Source organism: Phasianus colchicus, chromosome 1 (genome assembly GCF_987193195.1).
Source record: "Phasianus colchicus chromosome 1, bPhaCol1.hap1.1, whole genome shotgun sequence".
Classification (NCBI taxonomy): Eukaryota; Metazoa; Chordata; class Aves; order Galliformes; family Phasianidae; genus Phasianus; species Phasianus colchicus.
The window spans coordinates 138,270,796-138,293,087 of record NC_143436.1 but is presented as its reverse complement, the minus strand read 5'-3'; the positions used below and the strand labels follow the sequence as shown (position 1 = coordinate 138,293,087).

General features: G+C 39.9%; 1 protein-coding gene across 2 annotated transcripts in view; it reads right to left on the bottom strand.

Annotated features, from left to right (window-relative positions):
• RASA3 (RAS p21 protein activator 3) overlaps positions 1-22,292 on the bottom strand; it is a 176,886-nt gene that overhangs the window by 21,747 nt on the left and 132,847 nt on the right. For both annotated transcript variants that reach the window (XM_031605145.2, XM_031605144.2), the window contains exons 6-11: positions 13,442-13,522; positions 10,588-10,660; positions 6,435-6,514; positions 2,918-3,022; positions 2,242-2,398; positions 1,258-1,406 (exon numbers count right to left, since the gene is read on the bottom strand). In XM_031605145.2, coding sequence (XP_031461005.1) covers positions 1,258-1,406; positions 2,242-2,398; positions 2,918-3,022; positions 6,435-6,514; positions 10,588-10,660; positions 13,442-13,522 — 645 coding nt within the window. The remainder of the gene's footprint in view (positions 1-1,257; positions 1,407-2,241; positions 2,399-2,917; positions 3,023-6,434; positions 6,515-10,587; positions 10,661-13,441; positions 13,523-22,292) is intronic.

The following is a 22,292-nucleotide window of genomic DNA, read 5'->3' as shown; positions in this document are numbered from 1 at the left end:
ATCAACACTTGCCCCCAGGTTGGTGTCATCTGCAAACTTACCGAGGATGTGCTCAGTCCTCTCGTCCAGGTCATCAACAGAGATACTGGACAGGCCCCAAATATCAACCCCTGGGGAACACTACTCGTTACTGGTTGCTAGCTGGATTTAACTCCATTCACCAACTACCCTCTGGGCTCAGCCACTCATCCAGTTCTTTACCCAGCAAAGAGTGTTATCTATTTAAGCCACAGGCTGTCAGTATCTCCAGGAGAATACTGTGGGAAACAGTATTGAAGGCTTTGCTGAAGCCTAGGTAGACTATGTCAACAGCCCTTCCCTCATCCACTAGGCAAGTCACTCGATCATAGAAGGAGATCAGATTGGTCAAGCAGGACCTGACTTTCATGAACCCATGCTGGCCAGGCCTGATCCCACACATGCTGTGTGATCTCCCTCAAGATGATCTGCTCCATAATCTTACATGGTACAGAGGTTAGACTGACAGGCCTGTAGTACCCTGGATCCTCCTTACAACCCTTCTTGTAGTTCACAAGGGAGTCATGCTGGCAAGTCTCCAATCCTCTGGGATCCATTTGTTCGACCAGGAATGCTGGATGATGCAAAGTGGCTTGACTATCACCACCGCCAGCTCCTTCAGCACTCTTGGGTGGATAACAACCAAGCCCCATGGACTTGTGGCAATCCAGATGGAGCAGTAGGTTTCTAACTGATTCCACCTGAATCATCAAGGGTTTATTCTGCTCCCCATTTGAGACATCCAGGTCAGAGGGGAGGGTATTCCCAAGGATAACTAGTCTGAAGTTGAAGTCCCTCATGAGAACAACAGCTAGTGATTGTGCAGTTTCTGCCAGCTGTTCATAGTACACCTCATCTGTCTCTTCATCCTGGTTATGTTGTCTGTAACAGTCCTCCACCTTGCTAGTGCCCCCCTGATCCTTACCCATAGAGATTCAACCTTCTCATTCCCAGCCCCAAGCTCAACAATGTCAAAACACTTTCAAATATAGAGAGCCACACCACCACCCCTCATTCCTTGCCTATCCCTTCTGAAGAGCTTATAACCATCACCATCTTTCCGTAATGGCAACTAAGTCATAGTTTGCCTGCCACATAATGGCTTCCTAGCTTAGCTGGGAGGAAAAGGAGCAACTTCAACAGTTTTTTTTGAAATTGCATTTCGTTTCAGAAACTGAATGTAGGATCCTACCACAAGCCAACACAGTGCTTGATAGCAGTTAGTTTGTCGGTACTCACTGAGTTCTCTTCACTTCAGCACTTGCAATGGCACTTATGAAAGGCACAATTCTGCCATAGTGTAGGAAAAGCCTGACGAGAGGTATGGCTGCTTCTTGTTTTTCTCTGCAAACTTCACCCAAAATGTGTGCAGCTGATGCTGAGACAGGCTGAAGAGTAGAAAGAAATAAAAACTTTGAGAGATCTTTATAGCACAAGCATAATTAGCTCCTTAGTGCACAAACCCACATAACAATTGCAGTGGTCAGTTACCCAAACGTGCCTAAACATAGCATGGTTGGGCCTCACATTCCAGTTTTAGTGGCTTTAAGTTTTGATCAGAAGAGGGCAGCAATTTAAACACTATTGCAGTGCAGTCTTTTTCCTGCATTTTTAACAGTTGACTTTTTGCTGAATGTGACCGTTGCCTGGGAAGCAACTGAAGAACTATAAACCTTCTCATTTTCAGACTACAGTAACAACAGAAACCAGTTCTGGAGCTGAAAAAATTAACACTCAAACCCCAGGTCCAAGTCAAACGCTAAAACTATAACAATGGTAGATGAAGTCCATCCTTCTGACATTTTAGAGTTGGTTCTCTGTTTGGGGTTGTTTTGTTTTCTCATTTTGTTTTGTTTTTAAATTATGTAAATAAACTTGTTCCTCTCCAATAAAGGAAAATCAATTGATCAAACTGAAGTTTACTTTGCATTTTCACACGTAAAATTAGAAAGCCACAGAGAATAAACTGCTGTTAAAACCACTGGTGTTCCTGGGTGTGCCTCCACCCACCATACCATATGTAGATAAAGATCTTTTCTGTAAGGACGGAAAACAACTATGAAGGATATGCAGAGCTTAACAAGATCCTTGGGTGTAAGAAGAAAGAAGTTAAAGATTCTGGTAATTATTCACCTATGGTGCCATCACGACTGTGCTTAACATTCAGGGAGAACCCTGCAAGGATGAATTACAGGTAAACAACAAGCAGCACAAGCAAATTACCTCAACATCTGCAGATTTTAGCAGGAGGTCTCTAAGTGGACTGTAATAGTCTGAGGAAAAAACATGGTCCTCAGTGTAAACCACATTCAACCTTAAGGAACCAAGGTCATCAGGTTTCAGTGACTTGTTACCATTATCTCTGGGCTGCAGGAAATACCTGTAATGCAAAAATAGATAATGTTTGTGCTGAAACACAAGATTATCTCAGCCTACACATAAATAAATATAAAAGCTATAGATCAGTGATACAAACTGTCTTTATAAACTTATTAAATTTCTTGAGAGTTCTGAATCAAAAATTTTAATCGTTTGTTAATGTTAGTGTATTTTGTACCAACTCCAACACAGAAAGTTCTGATCATTACGATTTATGTTGATGTAACATATTAAAAAACATATTTTCATAAAATTATGGTATTGCTATTGAATTGCAGTAAATAATATCAAAAACTCAATGTATTAAAATTCCCACATGCTACTCAGAGACAGACTCAAATCTCTAATTATATTATCAAAACTTCTTGTTCTTACATCTGCTAAGATCATTTTGGCTTGCTTACAAAATTACAGATACAAATTAAATCCATTTAAACTTTATCACATAGCAGTAATTATTCAAAGATTTCACAGCAAACATATGTTTCTACTTATACTCCAAAAGAAAAATGTCAAGTACCATGCTTCATAAGAACTAGACTGTCGCAGAAATTTCAAAGGAAGTCTCAGTTCTCCTAGAAACTCATCTCCAAACTTCAAGTTACTGGCATTCCAGAGATCAACTCTGCAACAAAAAGAAGTAATTTTAAAAGAGTCAAAAGGAATAAATAAAACTTTTATTTGAATTTTGTTGGGTTTTTCTCCTCAAGCCCAGGAGTTAGAAAGTTCCAAAACGTACAATACTGGTTTTCAAACAGTTAAGAGGTTAAGTTTGACTTTCAGAGCCTTACAACTCATCTCCATGAAACACCGGTGAAAAATTATCTAGAATATCTTTTCCTCATCTGTATTGTTTCTACAGTCCATACTGATAAACATCCAGGGGCTCTCTGTATATCCCAGAAAGGAAAAAAATACAGATAAAATGAATACCATGGCAAAAAAAAGTGCAGAGACCTTCAGTCTCAGGCTAATTTCATCTACCAGCAGTGTAAGTGGCAGTTTAAAGAGTGAGGCTGAATTTCTACACAGCCTTTCCCAATGCTCTAGCTTCTGGGAAGATTCACCATGTCAAGCTTACAAATTTGTTGCACCTAAAGTTGTTCTGTACAGATAATAGGACTGTTCTATCACACAGTATCATGTGTGTATTATCTGTAATCTATGCAATTTCTGTCGCTTAGTTCCTCATACGTGGAAGTTCTGTTAGATGATGCTTCCTTGCCTTTCATGCACACTTTAACATTCAGGATGTAAAACAATTGCTCTTAGATTCAAACTAGAAGTACTGGTGTCTAACCTGGCATTTGTGGATAAATGTTACAATACCCATCTCAGAGTAAGGGTTTCAAACTCTAGAACAGATATTTCTGTACATATTTTAAGGCTTTCTCTAAGAGGCATTTTCATTTTAAAACAATCACAGCGAAGAATTTCTCAGCTCAGTGACAGTCTCAATATGCCCGAAACTCTGGGGAAAAAAGACTGTATGGGTAAAAACACAGATTCTTGAATAATGAAGATTTCTAGAACTATAACTGTAATCTGGATAAGGCGCAAAATCACTTGATTATGGACATATTTACACCACCTTCCTAGTCTCAAGCAAGTCACAGTAGGCTGTCAAGGAATGAGGACTGACAGTCCTGTTAGAGGTTTTTCCTACCTTATGCAAGTGCAGAGAATGTCACTTCTAAATCCCCTGAGTCTTGCATCTCTGTCTCATGCATCAAGTTTCATATGCCAGACACATCAAAAGCTCATGTTACGTGCCTGCTAGTTTAAGTTCTTCAAACTCTAATATTTTAACTTTTTTTTTTTCTGCAGTGCAAAGATGACCCAACAGGAAAAGTCTTTGAAAATTCCATCTTCTCTATTTTTTCTCCATATTCAGTTCATTTCAATCTTACAAACTAATTCAATTGGCTAAGTGCAGCTTCAGGAGAGGATTTTGAGAAGGTTATTTACACATAGTCCATCTCTGCATTTACAAAGTATTTACAGGCAACTGGTTTCTGGTTTATGTAAATGCCTCCTAGATGCTCACTGGCAATAACACTTTCAAACATACATAGCCTCACACGCTTCCAAAGGGCATGCCCTACAGCAACTGAAGTTATAGTAAAAAGAAAGTAAATGTAAAAACAGTAAAATGTTTCTGCAGGAGGGGAATTCAAAACTCAAGGCAGATCTCATGCTGTACAATAAGCAAAGCAGGCATTCAAATTCTAACATTACTGTTTTGTGTGCTTGAAGCATAAAGCGTAAGTAAAAGTAAAATTAAAAGAAAATATTATACACAAGACCCTTGAGTTATTCTAAAATGGTCAGACACTGCTGACGGAGAGGAAGAAAGAACAACAGAGAGGAGGAGGAGAAACAATGAATTTCACCAGAACATCTGGTCCTTTAGTGCTGATATGCTCTGCCTGCAACTTCCTACACCCACTCAAAAAGAGAAACTTTCATAGCTTTAGAGAAAAACCATGAGAGACTGAGTTGCCTCTGTACCCTGTGGAATGGTATTTTCTCAGGAGAGAAAAAGAAAACAAACCCCCAAACCCATTAATTGTATGATCCATCCAGAGGGCATGGGGGCAATCTCACTCTGAGAAAACAGAGCGGAGGAAATGAGGGGGGCTGGGAGGAGAACTCGAGATGGAAACAAAACCACTCTGTCTTATATGGGACAAACTGTCTGAGCAAAGAGTTTGCCCAACCAAAACTAATTCTTTACCTATTTTCACTTATTATTTAAGTGCTTAATCTTTTTCCCAACTCCTTTACTAGTCTTTCACATCACATTGTGATGTTTTGTTATTAAGGAATGGAACGCTTTTTTGAAACTCATTTACATCTCTTGTGTCTCTTGCATACAAATAATCTCCCTGTCTTGTCTCACAGAGTCCTGGCAAACACACGTCTATTAATGGTCATGCAGTGTTGTGATATCACACTAACGGGATACATGAACCAGCAGCTGACAGGCAAAGTAGAGGGTAACATGGCAGCCCTCATCCTTTCATTAACATAAACATCTTGCTTGGTGGGAATAAGTGCTGTTCCCCTTGCCTGGTCCATCTCTTTTCCTTACTGCCAGTCATGCTTCTGAAGGGACTAGGGAATGTTATGAGAGAGGAGCCCTCAATGCCTCTCCAGTGGGAACACCTGGAGAGAAAGGAGTGGGAGGGATGCCCTTCCTCCTCAACTTTTCTTTCTCTAAATCCTGGGAGAAAGAAGAAACACCACACCACACATGCATGTAGACAAAGCAGTTTCCACCTACTGTGTGCCCAGATCACCAGATGGACTAAACCTTTAAGTTTCAGGTATGCAACAGTACCTCACACATGAGATACCACAAGGCTTTGCAACCCCTACTGTTTCCTCCCCACTCTGACTGTTCACCCATCCCCACAAACACTGTTGACAGGCCTCTGCAAGTTTTAAAATAGCAGTAAGTGGGTGGGTGGGGTTGTTTTGTTTTTGAAATAAGAGTTACTTCTTTCCTGTGCAATGGATCATACCCAGCCTCACAAGAAGGGTTACATTCTGGCAGGAAAAAGAGAAGAGAAACTGCCTCAAACCCAGAGAAAATTTCAGCTCAAGAGTTTCCTTTCAGGGAAGGAGGACCTTATCTGGGTTGCTAAAATTAAGTGACAAAAGAAAACAGATCCTTTAACAAAGATCATCACAGAGCTCTTGGGCTCTCCTGGGAAACTGAGGGAAGGAGGGTTGAAAGGAGAGACCAGACATAAAAGGCTGCGCTTAATGATACATGCACATTAGCATACACACATGCACATTATACACACTGAGAAAGGATACTGAGGAAAATAATGAGGATGTCTCCCACAGCAGAACTGTCACAAATTCATAGAGGATCTACAGGATCATGCAGGTAAAGGAACAGATGCAGTGACAAAGAATCCTCTTTGAGTCACCAACAATGAAATCATGCTTGTCATTTTGAAAGAGCAGTCTACTACAAAGTACATAACTTTGGAAGATTATTAGTAGAAAGTATTTTACATTACCTAATCTCCATTTTGTCAACTTCATCGACATCTTCAATATCAAACTGGGACTTCTTGTTGTAGCTACTCGGTCTTGTAACCTAATAAAAAGGAGGATCCTTTAACAAATTAAACCAATACAAAAACATTTCTGTGCTACTTCTACAAAGCTCTGGAACATTGTGGCATTTGACTATCAGAAGGGAATTCATCCCTGATTATGAAAACATTCAAACATGGTAATAAACCTGTAGACTGCAGATTCCTCACTACAGAGATGTGGTAAGAATCTTATTCAACTAAATACTTCATACTTTCTTTACCAGAGAAAGGATGTCTTTAATATTACTACCGTACTCTGAGTTTACATTGTCAAAAGAAAAAAAAAACATGCAAATGAATACCACTTCTATAATCCATCAAGGGAAATAAAAGGGCAATTAATACCCATGCCTTAAGTACAGCTGTACAACAAATGCCTGAGGCATTCTGAAGAAGAGAGAGGTGAGAAAAGCAAAACCACCATTAAAAACACTTTACAATGGATCCAATTAAAACTGGGAAGTTCAGCCTGTCATGATATCCTGGAATTCAATTTATCACACCCCCACAAAATGTACCGAGCAGATCAACTGTCCAAGAGATGCTACACTGTGCTACGTATGTCAGAATTTAGAATCAGGTGCACTGCAACCACATTTGCAACACTAATAAAGGAAAGCATGGGTAGAAAAGAATGGGAAGATAAGCTGCAGGTGCAGAGCATTAGCAAAAGAAAGCTTCTGTACAAACATTTCTTAAAATCTCTTTTCTAGTATGATCTAAAAAAGCCTTTGATAGTTTTGTTTTTTTCATAGTGTGTCAGAAACTTGAGAAAAAGGCTACCCCACCCAACTGAAACCACAGCAGGAACCGATCAAACACAAGTGCGTATGATATGTGGGTTCAGCTCTTAGTTGCACACAGAAGCTCAGCTTTATTGTATGTTTAAATACTCCTGTGGCTTAATGCTTCCCACTCACAAAAACTGGCTTTTATTGTAAACTTGACTTCTTGTTACATCATATGCAGACAGAACAAACAAGAGAGCCAAAGATGTAGCTGCACAGACAGAGAGAAGTGAGGAAAAGTATCTTCAGATTGGACACCCAACAGTTTTTTGTGTGCTTAGAAGAGGGCTCCATTTTCAAGGTGATACCCATTAATCCAAAGGTACCATAGCAGCACTGGGTACCAAATGCTCTAGCCCATAACCAAATGAAATGCACCAGTAAGCCCAATATCATGACAATTTAAATGCATCCCACAATATCAGCAGCTCAGAACAAATTTTCTCCTCCCTACCCTTGCAACCGTCTTCACTGTGGCTTCAAGAAATCATCCTATATAACTGAAAATTATGTATTTTGTATTAGCATTGTAAAGCTAATGGTGTAGTTCTGAATAAGAAAACAAACTGTGCTGTTTCTTACCTGAAAGACATGAGTTACAAAAAGTTACAACAGACATGTAACTTATGGCACACCCCTTTCAAGTAAACACTTTTCTGAGAAGCTTTGCTGGAGTCTGCATGCATGAGGTTCCTCTGTTCATCTGCATGACTGCTTAGTATGCAGATTAATTGAAATGCTAAAAAGAGAGTCCTAAGAAGTCCATCAGTTTCAAGGATGGAATTAGATATTAGGGAACTTTCAGCTCAGACTGCAAGCTGACAAGCTTATTTATCAGCTGCTCATTTTTTTTAGCACAATTGGGTTTGCAAAGAGGCTCCCAGCACTACCTCCTTCTTCATGAGTGGGAGATTTCCCTGTAGCTTTGTACATCTAAGCCTCTTCACTGCTGCAGCTGAAGTGGTGGTGAAAATGGATCCAAATCATCAGGTGCAAGTTTCACTTGTAGCACCCTTAAGCAAGCCCTTAAATCTTCCAAACCAATGATAAGCTGTTTTCCATTTAGCTAATTAAATCTATTTTGCTGCAGAAAGGAATGTATGTCTTCACTGACTCTACAGATTTCCTTCTTCCTTAGAGCCATGGCCAATTGCTGTGCTAGCAGACTGCAGGAAAGCTGATGAAACTGTTTGGAAGCAGTAAATGATATGTCTGTCAACAGCATGAATCTGTGCAGCTCCATAGGAATCAGGTTAGCTACAGGTCTGCCCACGTCTCATTAGGGAATGTATTTCCCAGCCCTAGCAGTGCTACTGAACCTTGTTCCTTGGAGACATTTAGTCTGGTATATACCAACTGCTCAAAATGACATACATTTATGATGGCTCTGTCGGCACTGAAGGTTCTGACTATTTCAGATACTGTCCAAGCATTGTCTTTACCCACACAGAAAACTCTTTACTCTGAGTTAGCAGAACAGTGAGGGTACAGGTTCCAGTTCAAGTTTTGCTTTTGCAGATACTTGCAAGCAACTCAGCTCTTAGCATAAAGGCAAACAAAGAAAATCACCAGCTCCCTTCCACAGCTCCAGCTGGAAGTGCATTCTGCTCTTCTCTTTCCTCTCCCCATCTGGCACCACCTGCCAAGTTCAGTGTTTAAATACAGAATGTTCACTGTTTCTGCAGCACGCAGAAGGCAGAGGGAAGAGACAGGTAAAGCTTTGTGGTGTACAAGCTGAGTTCCTTGATTAGGCTCATTAAAAAGCTCTCACTGTCAGACACCTCCAGAACTGCCTATGTTAAGAATCAGGAAGCCCATTCTAATTTATTAACACAGAACATTACTCCTGTTTCACTGCCAAAGGCTGCAGCTCTGGAACAGGTGACAGACCGAAATCCTGAATACAGACACCACAGTGCAGTTTCAGTATTCAATACTACAGGATCTCTCCTCCCCACTCAGTGCAGCACCGCCTCAATCACATGAGTCAGGTCAGCTCCATAAGGACTCAGGGCTAGCCAAAGGTAAGGCTGCAGTGAACTTACACCCTAGGAAGCAATTTGATGAATTGTTAAAGGAAACATTATCCAGACCACGCCTCAGGGTTTCCACTCATTTGGGCAGCAAGAAAGTGCCAGTTAAGAACTTGAGTATCTGTTCCTCGAATACATCAAAAAGAGTGCACTGCTGTTGGTATGACTGACTTCAGATCAGTTGGTTCAACTGTCAGCTTCTAAGCAAAGACAGGTGGAGCAGACTGGGTGGATGACAGCAGTAAGGCCACTCACAGGCACTGCATGCAGGATGCGTGCACTTCGTACAACAGTGCTTGTCTGGTTCCTCTCTCCTCACATCTCCTCTCTAACACAGCTGTCTGTGCCCCAGGACTAACTCTCAAAATCACATCCCTAGTACCATGCCAGCAGCTGCTGATGCAGATGCAACCTGGATAATGCATGAGATAGGAATAAGCAGGGCTTACCAGTGATATGCCAACTGCACGGTATTATTATTCTGGCTTTTCTCTGATTAAATTACACCAGACTGGATTTTGAGGTATCTACTGAAATAGAACAGTTCAGTGTAGACCAAGACTAAAATATCCAAGAGAAAAATAAAAGAGAAAGATTCACATACTTTACAGGTAGAATGAAAAGTTTCAAGAGGCATCCGTATTATAAACACATGCACGTATACGTAAGGACCTACCACAATTACTTGTACTTCTGCCAAAAAGAACCAAAAGTAGCACTTTAAGAGTTATACTTTGTCTTAACTGCACTTGCTGAAAATGTTCTGTGTTAGATAAAGTTGTAGGGGCTTCATGTGCTAGTATTACAGCAGACTGGTAGAATGCTGAAACATTCTTTTTAAAAAATATCTTTCCTCTATGGTTTTCACTGCTCCTCTGAGACAACCTTCCTCCCATTGCCTGGAAAAGAAGGGTGGAGCTGCCGTAAAACCACAAGCTAGAAAGAATACACATATATAAAAGCTCATTCTTAACTCTCTCAAAACTCATTTGGATTGAGTTATACCTGGGCTGAGTAAAGCCTGCTACTCAGGAGAAGTGCCCGTGTTGAAAGCTTCTTCTTCAGAGCACCTGGGCTGAAGCAACATACTGCCTCAGCAGACATCTAGTCTGACCCTAAATACTTCTTTCCCCTGCACTGCTTTGAAACAGCCTTCAAAGAAGACAGCTGGCACAACATGGGGTAGGATGCTGTGCCAACTATCTACAGTATAGTATTTCAGCTTATCACCCATTCCTTTGAAATACCAACCTCAAAATAAAACACTTCATCAAAATGTGGATTGTTGGTCTTCTTTTTAACTTTAGTCTTTTTGGCTTCCGATCTGGATAAAGAAAAAAAAAAAAGTGTAAGAAAACATCAGCAGAAGCATGATCTTAGAACAGAGCCACTGAATAACAAACGGTCATTTGGTAAAACTGGCATGCCATGTGGCTCCAGCACAGCAAGGCATGCAAACATACACACGCATAAGAAAGGATTCACTGCAGCCTATTTCTCTCAAGTGGCAGTAATCACATTTTGCTATCCTTTCTTAAACTAAGTCCTTGAGTTTTGATTTCTTACTTTCTTGATCCAGCAGCATCTTATATCTGAATAAAATGACTTGCAGGAATGGAGCTTTGAACAACAATATTTGAGGGGAGAGTCAGCTCAAGATATTCTCATACCCTAAGAGCACAGGAGTCCGGAGGACTGATACAGATATTTCTGTATTTTGTATTTTATAACCTTAGCCTGAGGAGTCAATGAATGCTTTTCAGTGGTGTTAAACAATCGAGAAGAACATTTTCTCACAAGAATGAAGAAGTTTTTCAAAGGAACAGTAGAGCACGGAAGGTCTTCAGGCTTCTTTTTAAAGCCTCACTTTTTATAAACTTAAAAAGACAGATTTTAATTGGTATATACCACTCTCTTCCCTGCAGCCACAACAGCCCCTAGTAAATGGTATGTTGTTGAATTACAGTGAGCAGTGCTGAGCAAAAGTCTCTAATTTCTACCGCTCTGTAGGAACAACACGTGGCAGTCCTCCATTTTATCCAGATTCTGTTGTCTTACGTATTCTATGATCCCTCAAACCACTGGGGAATAGGCCTGACAAAGTTTAGGACTGCTCATTCATTTGTCTCTAGGCAGCATCATCCACCTGTATCTGCATTTTAGAATACAGACATCTAACTGCTTGCTAATGGGCTAGAGCCAGCCAATGTATTCTACATCAGCCAGCCAGTTTGATGATTATCAAATGCTACAAACCTATGCTTATTTGTTCGAGTTACATACAAGTGAGAAACTGTACTGTCCTGTGTGACATCTTCCCCTAAAGCTCTCCAGCAACAAAGCACAGATAAAACAGACACAGATGGAGAGCTGCACCAACCAAGTGGAAAACTGACCTACTAATCATTTCATTCCAGAATCTCTCTCTCATTTCTCGTGCAGCAAAGCTGCTTAGGTAGCCTGTAAGTGTTTTTATTAACTGGACACATACATATACAGCGGGCAAGCAAAGCTGGGTTAAATTTCTATTGCTGCTACATGTTTCCGGTGTGATTTGAAAGGCCCAGCCCACAAGTATACAGTGCTTTCCCAGAACCAGCTCCAGCTGAGAGATCTGTTGGCTCTATAAGTACAAACTACAGAATAAACAACAGAGCATTTGTTGATGTATTTATGCTTGGCACTGCATAAAATACAGCGACAAAAGCAGCTTTCCCTCTCCTAAAAGGGGAGGCAATGAAAAAGCCAGAGAAGAGAATGATACACAGATTAAAAATACCTCACTGTTCCTAGGAGGAGATGAGAGATAAGAGACTAATCGCCTGCAGGACATGGGGCTGATTGCCTATCCCATCTCATCAGTCACACTTGCCAATCAACCTCTTTACTGATAAGCCCATCAGGAGGGGACTGGGAAGCAGGATGTAGAACGGGAGACGATTAAGGCAGGCACAATTATTGGGCAATTAAAGCACTGGCTAGGAATAAGCTGCATGCTGCTTGCTGAAGATAGGAAGCAAGCCTTCTCTCCCAAACAGAAAATGAAACAAAAACAGATAGGAACAAGATGGAGCTGTGCTCCTTATTTTAAAGCAAAGTATGTTATCAGCTGTCATATGTTATCCAGACTGGGCAGGGGAGGGGGAACAGATGAAGAGAGGCAAGTTTGGACATTCAAGGATACTACAGTTAGTCAAGAGATCTCCATATAGTTTCAGCTATTAACACCCAGTGCCATCTGAAAGAAATTATATGCTTGAAGAGTCAAAGAGTACAATTTACACTGCTCATCAGGATACAAATAACATAGGACACCTAGGAAAAATGAGGAATGCAGACCAGCCTCAAAGATTCTTCTGCGTGCAAGGTATTTGTCAAGAACGCATCTCACTTCTGCTGATTTTAATAAATTATTGTAAAATGTTATAGGTTATACGTTGTAGCCTATGCTACAAAATTCTTGGAGTTCAGAGGAGAGCTGTGATTTTTTTCTAATATGTCACAGACATGAAAGGTGACCCTCTACATAAACAGAAACAAAATTGTGACATCCAACAGCATGATAAATTCTGGAAAAGAACAAGAAAATTTAAGCTGAATATGATTATGCAGAATCTAAAATTTTATCCATGCTATTACATCCACACATATCAAATTACAGGACTGAGCTACCTAGGGTTTTCTATATATACCTTAATTTGTCACACCCCAAAAGCATAAAAGACCCTTAATATTCATATACAAATGCGCACGTTCTCCAAGATGTTGATGTATTCAGCTTTCTCTTCTGTCCTTGCCCAAAATTAAGCAATAAATTTGTTAACGAAAAATGGCCTCCAACTGTGAGGTGAGAAGATGCACAAATTAAACCTAACCACAAATTACATACTCCAAGATATTAAAATTATTCAGAGATTATTCAGACCTTTATGTAAAACAAAACTGAATTAAGCATCAGATTACCCTAGTAGTTCATACATAGACACATAAATATTTCATTTCACTGCTGTCTAAATATTCTGTCTACCTGAGAATAAAGGTTTCTAGACAAAGGAAACAGAAAATATCCTTATGAAATGAAAATTTTTGAATGAGCAATACTTGCCTGGAAGGTCCTGCTAAGGTAACAGTGGCATAGGGATCACATTGCCCATTCACGATGGGAAGGCCTTGGCATTCTAAAACTCTGTAAAAAGAAGAAAAAAAATGCAGACAAGCAGATCAATAAAATAGGAAGAGAGTGGAATGAAAACAAAAGCAATGCATCTTTATCCTGCTCCGTTTTCACAATATCTTTTACTAGAGAACTGAAATGTAGCTAAGCACAAGCCTCTAATACGTAACTAAAAGTTGAAATTGTATGGTCTTAATAACTTTAATATGGACAAAATTAAAGTTAAATTGCAGAGAAACCTTAACTTGAAGGACTCTTACTGTTCAAGTAGGAGCTTAAGGTTCATGAAAAAAAAAGTATGCTGTCAAGATGGGAATAGTCAACACTTGTAAAGTCTCTAACAATTTATTCAGCAGACAGTAATAATCAGAGTTTATTTCTGTAACAAAGGATTAAAAAGAAAAATCACACGCACACATCCCTGCAGTAGTCAAGTAATTTATCAGAATCATGTCCACGAAGGCCTCCACTCTTTGGACAGGATTTGGCACAGGCTGTGTTAACTGTATGTTAACACAGACAGCATGTCTTATCCATCTTCGTCCATTAAATTTTTAAAAAACAAAATAGAAAAAAGAAACACATCCAGCAGCTTTCCACTGAAGAAGTCAAAGAACAGACACTGCAGGGACAAAACATAACAAATGGGTTTCTCTTGCAAGCCAAGGTGAGAAATCTGTACTTTCGCACTCTGATTTCAACATCTCTTTGGGAAAAAAACAAAACAAAACAACACAACCAATGAAAAAATATTCCGTAAAGCTAAAACCTACTGAGGAATGAAGCACAAACTGAAAATAAAAGCAGAGAGGTTAATGCCAGGGCTCTCCCACCTGAAACAAGCTCTGCTTTAAACCGGGGAGTAGCACTACTCTTGAAGAGTGATACTCCTCTGGCACGGTATAAAAGGTACCCGGGTGCTATGAAATCAGCAAAACACTGAGATCCATTTTACTGCTTTCAATGACAGCAGCTTTGATTTAAAAAATAAATCAGTAGACAAAATTCAGTAACAGCGTTCCACAATTTTATCCACAAAGGAAATATTTTGTAACATATGGTGTGGGCTTCAAAGGCAGCTTAACCACAGAACTTTTACTTACTCCACATAAAGGGATGACTACAGTGATGGATCCAATACAGACACCTACTTTTACCAGAGGAAGTTCTGCCCTAATCCAATCTAGATAAGTTCACACAGCAAGTACAAAAATCCTGAAGATCACTCTAAGGTGCCACACACAGGCAGAGGAAGTAGTACATTATATTTACAGTTGGATTCCCTGACCTAGGATAAAGAATGAAGGCTAAATAATTGGCTTGATACAAACAGTCCCCAAGCATTCCAACTTGAAATGAAAACACTACTTTTTATATTCAAAAAAGGTAAGCATGGATAGAAAGAAGATTTACAGGGAACTCCACACTACAGCCTTCAGGCAGAGTAGCAAGAAGTACAGATGGAAAACCCATAAGTATGAGCAGAAAGTCTTTAAGAAGAGTCAGGTCCAGCTGGATTTTTCTTGTGAGTGCAGGAAAGGTCACTTCTTTGCCAGTACTCTTTATCCTAACAACACTGTGTTCACAGAGAAACACTCTGTGAGCATGCCTGCTGGTCATTCTTCTGGATGGTTTGAACATGTTCGTATGTGAACAGAAGAACAGCACACTATGTGTCAGTGTCAAACCCCAACCCCCTTCCACTGCTTCCTTAAGGCAGCCTTTAAGTTCCTTGAAATGAAACATTAGCTCAATGGCTTTCTAGCAGTCAGCCAATTTTCTGCTGTTCATGAATGGTTTCCAAGTCAGCTCTCATCCATACAGGAAGAGTTATTTGAAAGTTACACAATGAAAGCATGTTCAGAGACAGAATTATTCCTGTTTTAATAAAAGCAGTCCTTTCAGACTATGTGGACAATAGAAAAGGATCCCAGGCAGCGTGATCTAAACTTGAGGACACATAGAGCACTACATAATAAAATCAGAGATGCATTTGAATGCTGGAAAGCATGAAGTTATCCATACATACAAGCATACTCTAAGTATACACATGCACAACAAGAGGGTTTACTCTCATACCACCTAGAAAAAAGCCTTATGGTTTTTGTGGATGGTACTCTGACACCATCACTTCAGCTGTCACCAATGGTTACAACAACAAGCAGTATCATTAGCTGGTCAGAGAGAACACGGTAACACTGGGCTCTGGCATCCTGAATCAGCTGTGCTCTAAAAAACTAAGCAGAACACAGAATGACTCCTGATTTCGTGTGCTCTCCATCTTTGTATGACTCATCTCAGAAGACAGACGTTATCCATTCATGAACAGCTCATAAAATCATGAATGATGTGAAGAACATTTCCTCACGAAACAAGAATTAGGGAGCAACAATGAAATGAGCAGGCAGCAGGTTTAAAATAAACAAAAGGAAGTTCTTTTTCCACACAATGCATAATGAGATTGCAAAACATATTGTCACAGGATGTCACAGAGGCCAAAAGAACACAGGGCTTCGAAGTGAGATTATACAGATAATGAACTGCAGGTTTGCAGGGAGCTATGAAAGTGTAACAGTCCAGAAGCCTCCTTCTGCTCAGGAATGCCCAAACTGATCAAGAAGGGTGTAACACTGGAACTACCATGCCATATTTGAAGCATCATTCAGCAGCAAATATTAGAAACAGTTCTAGGCTAGATCAGAGATGTGTTTAAAATAGTAGGGTAGTGTTTTGTGTTCTCTGGGAAAAAAAAAAGACAACAAAACAAAACACCAAGAAACAGAAGCCAAACCAACCAACCAAATAAATCAGTATGCACAGATATTCTCTTAAAGCCATGATGACTTAGAGTAAGATGTTTCTCTGTGTGCAGTGGGAATAAGAAAAAGCAAAAACAACCTTGAAAGAAACAAAGTGTGGAAAAACAGGAAACAGACACCGACATGAATGGTATTCAAAGCCTTTCAGGTAATTTTTAAAGAGTTATTGTTTAAGGATGTTGGAGAAAGCAGGCAAAAGTCTGAAGACAGGAGATTGAGGAAGGAAGGCAATGTCTGGAGAAAGGTCCATTTTGGGTCTTGTCTCTTACTAAGTACTGTGAGGAAAGGCAATAGAAGTCAGCAAAACACAAACATGCTCTAGTTGTAAGAAACTAGTAGTTGTAATTCTATATCTGCTTTCGTTATGGCCATTTTCTTCAGCCATGGGAAAGTTGTTAGGTAAATTAACATTCCTTCTCTCCCAGTCTGTTACCAAAATACTTGCTTTAATGTATAAGCCGGAAAAGAGCTAGAACAAAATGACAGCTACTCAGAGATAAAATAAAACAAAGCCCCAGTTCTCCCACACTGGTATCATATTAATAATGTTGATATCTGGATTACAAGGAAAAAAAAAGTATACTACTTTCTCTACTAAAGCGGTGGATAGACTAGGAAGCAGTGAAAAGAGACAGTAAAAATGATTAGAGCTCTTGCTCAAATCATCTGCAGAATTAATTTAATATAGATGTAGCAAGATAATGAAAAAAGTCTAGGCAATCAAGCTTATTCACAAATTACAAGTTGACTCATCAGCCCCCAGAGCGAAAATGTCTGGTGGCTGCTAGACCCTCTTCCGTCCAACTGGTAGTTTCTGCTCATTAGCTGTCTACAGCCCAGCTGGGACATGGTTAGCAATCCCTTGCAGCTAGCATGTGCTTGGGCTGGGCTAAGGTTACTGGCAGGTCATATGGGAAAACTCTTAACACAGCTGCCTGCTATATTTTACTTGTGGTTTATAAAATTAACAGGTTTCAAGGAACAAGAGATTTCAGTTTTCGATGTGGTTCATGACCAAACCTTCACAAAACTAAATATGCTTTGGAAAATTCCCAGAGGGTAAGAGAAAACCTCAAACCCAAACACATTGTGAGTATGTCCCCTTGCCTTTGAATTGCATGATTACAGAAGTCAAGGGAGAGGCAGGGGCAGAAGTTTTTGAGAAAAGGGAAGATTTTTCATCAAAGACTAAGCAGCTCACCGCTGAACACTCAGACATTCCTTCCTCCCAGCTGCCAACCAAGAGCTGTAGGCTGTACTCTCTGAGAGCCTCTAAAATGATCATACCTCAAGATCAGGCCTAACACAGGCAAGCAACATCAGGGTGATCCAAGTCTGTGGGAGTTCCACACCCCTTTCTTGGAATCACAAAAATCATTTGAAAATTATAGGTTTTCTGATTAGTCAGGGACGCACATGTGTCATCAGCATCTTTGGGAGCCAGGATGTGCAACCAATGCAAAGGCAGACATGGACAAGAGGAATGAGAAGGGATACAGCTGCACGTACAGCTTTCCAGATCAAACCATTTCCCCAGGAAATGGCAGCCCAAGGTACTTCCAGAGTACCTAGCCAGCTCAGCTCTTCCCTCACAGCTTCAACCTAGGAACACTACAGCATTCCCACTCACCTATCTGAAATCGGACTTTTTTCTCACTGTGATTCCTCAACAGAAAATACACTTTTTCTACACAACCTAATAATGAACATAATCCATGTTATTGTAACTGTTTTCATATACATACAAGATGCCTAAGATAAATCTTAATGCTCAGCAGATTTTATTATTGTTCCTTTGAAGCATCTGCTCACCCACCATTTCATGTGAGTGAGATACAGATTTCCTTTATATGAAGGCTTTGTCTCATCTGAGTTTGTTTTGGTTATACTCACATTCTTCCCCAAATCATTTTGAAGTCAAGAGACTCCCCCCTCATTGCTTGCTCTAGTGACCTAGTCACAACTTGAATATTCAGTGCTTTGTGCAGCAAGTCTGACTAGACTGAGAATTACCAACTTAAAAGATGACTTTGTGGCACATTTGTCATGACTGTGATCCAAAGAATGCATCTTTGGCTTATGGCTAGGTATTTACATAGTAAGGGACATTCCAAAGTTCAGGGTATGTGACTTACTTTCTTAGTTTCTTTTTTTTATTTCCTACCAACCATAGGATCATCTTGCAACATATAAGCCACTAAGAGTACTTTTTCTGGGGCAATCAAACATGTCACATTCAGTTCTTTTTGAATGTCTTTTCTCTTTCAGCGCAGACTTGCATGATGACTTTGAAGTTATCACTGCATGACAGACTTCCAAGCATACCTTGGCCAATCTCATAGCCATGCTGGTATATGGCTGCTGCTCTTAGGTCTGTGAATCACCTTCCTTCTAGCACTGCAAGCAGGAACTGTTCCAGTGTCTTCTCCTTACTCCCTTGATCTGCATGGGACCAAGACCTTGCTAAGCCAGTCATATTCATGTGCTTTAAAGTGGTTTTACCTGGATGCATCTGCCTCCACAACTACTATGCAAAAAGATACTACGTCTAGCTCAGGAATTCCCTGAATCATAAATTTCAGGAGGCCAGCAGAGTGTATCACAGCATGACTTGTAATTCTTTATCAGACATACTCAGAGCTTCCTGGGTTTTTGGTCTGACCAACTGTTCTATCTTGAACTGTTCACTTCTGAATAGTAATCTGTTGGATCTGTTCAGGATAGAACAAACACTCAACATTTTTGACACTATGCTAACTGAGAGGCCTATGGTTTCTGGAACAAGGTATACATTTTCACAATTTACTCAATACTGGTGATAAATTGCACTCTGCATCCACCATCTAAAAACTACAGTAATTATACCTCAATGTCCTGAAAGTTTCCATACCAACCCATACGTGGGCAATGCTCTGACCATGTTCCTGGGGAATTAGGATGGTAACAGTGCAGCATCAATGGATGATTCCAGCCTTATATCCTCTGGATGAACATTTGAAGCCAAAAGGTAATGTCCATTCCTGCTAAGTTAACACTAGTAAGAGATGATTTCAAAAATACCTATTCTTCTGGAAGTTATCTGCTTCTACCAAAGTTAGTTTCAAACATCAGTTTCTTAAAATGCTTTTCACCTCTCTGCTTTTCGCACTGGGAATCAACCAGCTGCCTTTGGAAGTGGATCCAACATACCAGAAATTATCTACAGCCCACAGTGATGTGTTGTGGCTCACCTTCATCTTATGTCCTGCTCTAACACAGTATGCTACAGTACTACATGGTGTCTGATGACCATTGGCTGTGCTTGCTAGAGTGAATTTGGGAAAGGATGGTAGAAAGTCCCAATAAAGACAGCAATCCTGAACAAAACACATCATTATTCATTTCTATCAATGTAATTTTTCAACCCACTTCTGCACTACAGTTCTCCGTCTCTCCAGTAAAGAAGCCAGAGCCTTTAATGAATCCTCAACCACGCTGCTTCTCTTAAGCATGCCCCTCCATCTCTTTTTACTGCTCCTATAGGAAAACCACTCTCCTTTAGGGAGTATTATTGTTTGCATTTTCTAATGAACAAACGTGTTCTGGCTTACAAACAATAAAACACATGTCATCCCCTTAACCTCTTAGAGAGTTAATAGGAGCTTAATTGGCTCTTTTTGCCATTTTGGTCACTTTTTGCCATTCATGTGACAGCACTTCTGCCATGCACACATAACTCTCACTAACACAGGACTGTTAATGGTGACTTCCTTCAGGCACAGCAGAGGAAGAGGATTTAATTGTTTGGGTTCGAGCAACGATTCATTTCCAAGATATTTACTGGGGACATTTTGAAGCAAAACAGGAACAAATATTCATACACGGCCAACTAATAATATCTAGAACGCAAAGAAAAAGTAGTGAGGGCAGCCCCTGTTTCACAAGCTGAAGTGAATAATACTAGAGATACTACAGAAAAACTACAGGCGCTGCAAAAAATCATTTTATTACACATATAGAAGAAGAAATATTGTTGATATATATGTATTGCTCAAACCAGGATCACTTCAGATAAACTGCAAAAAAATGTACCATGTCAGTGTAAGTCTAAACATTTCTTGATAGTTTAAAATCACATGGACTTTTCTCTGCTATTAATATGGGAGCTGTTCTACAATTTGAACCATCAAAACTGCTTCCCAATATCATTCTAGAATGACTCCTGAAACCATACATTCGCAGAGCACCATCTGTACTCTGTACTAAATAAAGAAAACAGAATAAAAAGTGGGTGTTAGCCCTACTGTTCTGACAGGACAAGGAGTTAATTCATTAGCAGTTCATCCGGTTTATGAGACAATTACAGAAGAGCTGCAAGTTCCCTAAAAGCCACTTCAGAAACATTTTTAGTTAGGTTAATATATTTAAAAATAAAAATAAAAAATATCTTCAGTGACAGTGCCCTGAGGGCTTCAGCAAAGACACAAGCTTGCCAAAATTCTGAATTGCACTGATTTAGTGACTGTTACTGGCACTGACATCAGCATTTCCTCCTGCCTTGTTCTCTGACTTACAGCCTCAATTATTAACAGGGAGCAAGAGCTGAGCTATGGGAGAGTAAAGAGAAATGGTGAGGAGGAGGAGAATTTTGTAGCACACATTAATTTTCAGAGGAGACAGAAGATTCAAATATAAGTCGCAGCAAAGCAGTTAGTATGTAAAAATTATAAGGCAAGAGCAACACAAAAGAGTAGGTGCTAACAGGAAAGGATGAATTTGCCTAATGGCAGAACTATATTGATTCTTGTAAGGAAAGAAAAAAAAATCCAATTTGATACAGTATGGCAGGAAGCCAAAGAACAGGTCAATACATCAAGGCAGCTGCAGAAGCATTTGTGTGAAAGCAGCATGGTGAGGAACGTATAAAGAGGAAAGCACAAAATGATTACAATTATGATATGCAGCCTTGACAACGATTAGTGCCTCAACAACAGCTTTAGCTCAGCTGACTGCAGCCTAAGGCAACACGAAATGGAAGAAGTGAGATACTGTCTGTACAGCAGATAAGGAAGAAAAAAAGACCGAAGACCAAAACACAGCATGCAAGTCTGAGACACAGCAAGGCAACTATAGCCTGCTTAATGAAGCTGGCTAGTGACACCAAAGTCTCCCATCTCCTTTTCTTTTGCTTGGTAATACCAGCTGGCCTCGAGACAATGCACTGTGTACTGTATGGGATATGCAGGTTTCATGGAAAGCAAACTGCAGTAATCTTTGACTTGAAGTCTGCTCAAGTTTCATCTGCATCCATGAAGGAACTATTTGCATTTGGCAACTTCCAGGACACTCATAGATTTCCTTGAGTACATGCATGAACACATAAGCAAACAAAATAAGCTGCATAAGCATGTCCTGATTTTCCCCTCCACCAGTCATCTGAGGCCACAAACATCTCCAAACATTAGGCAGATTGATAATGATACAAAAAGATGGATGACAAAATGAAGAAGCTAGTTTTGGAATGACTGAAATTCATTCAGAAACTGTGATACACGGCAGGGCGAAAGTAACCAAAAAAGCAATTTAGGAATCAATCAAAGAAAGAGCTTTTGAGTCTACTGACAAGGATCTGATTATGTGGTAAGTAAAAAAGTTATGAGAGACTAAGACCAGAAGCCTTACAGAATTTAAGACAGAAGAAAATAAGATACCCTGGAGGAGACAAGGAGGGAAGTATTCAAATAGAAGAAACAAAGAAAAAAGCACAACAGAAGGAGCATATCCCTAACTTCATAAAGGTTTTTCTGTCTAATTGTTGAGTAAGGATTTCTTCCTAGGTGGCAAGTACAGTCAAGTCAAACAGCTATCTCAGGTTGGCCACAGATGGTAACATAAAGAAGAAGAACAAAAGATCTGACACACTGGTATGCAACTTCCATGGTCAGACCTCTGTCTCTCCCAGTTAAGAGAGCCTGAAGAGAGCA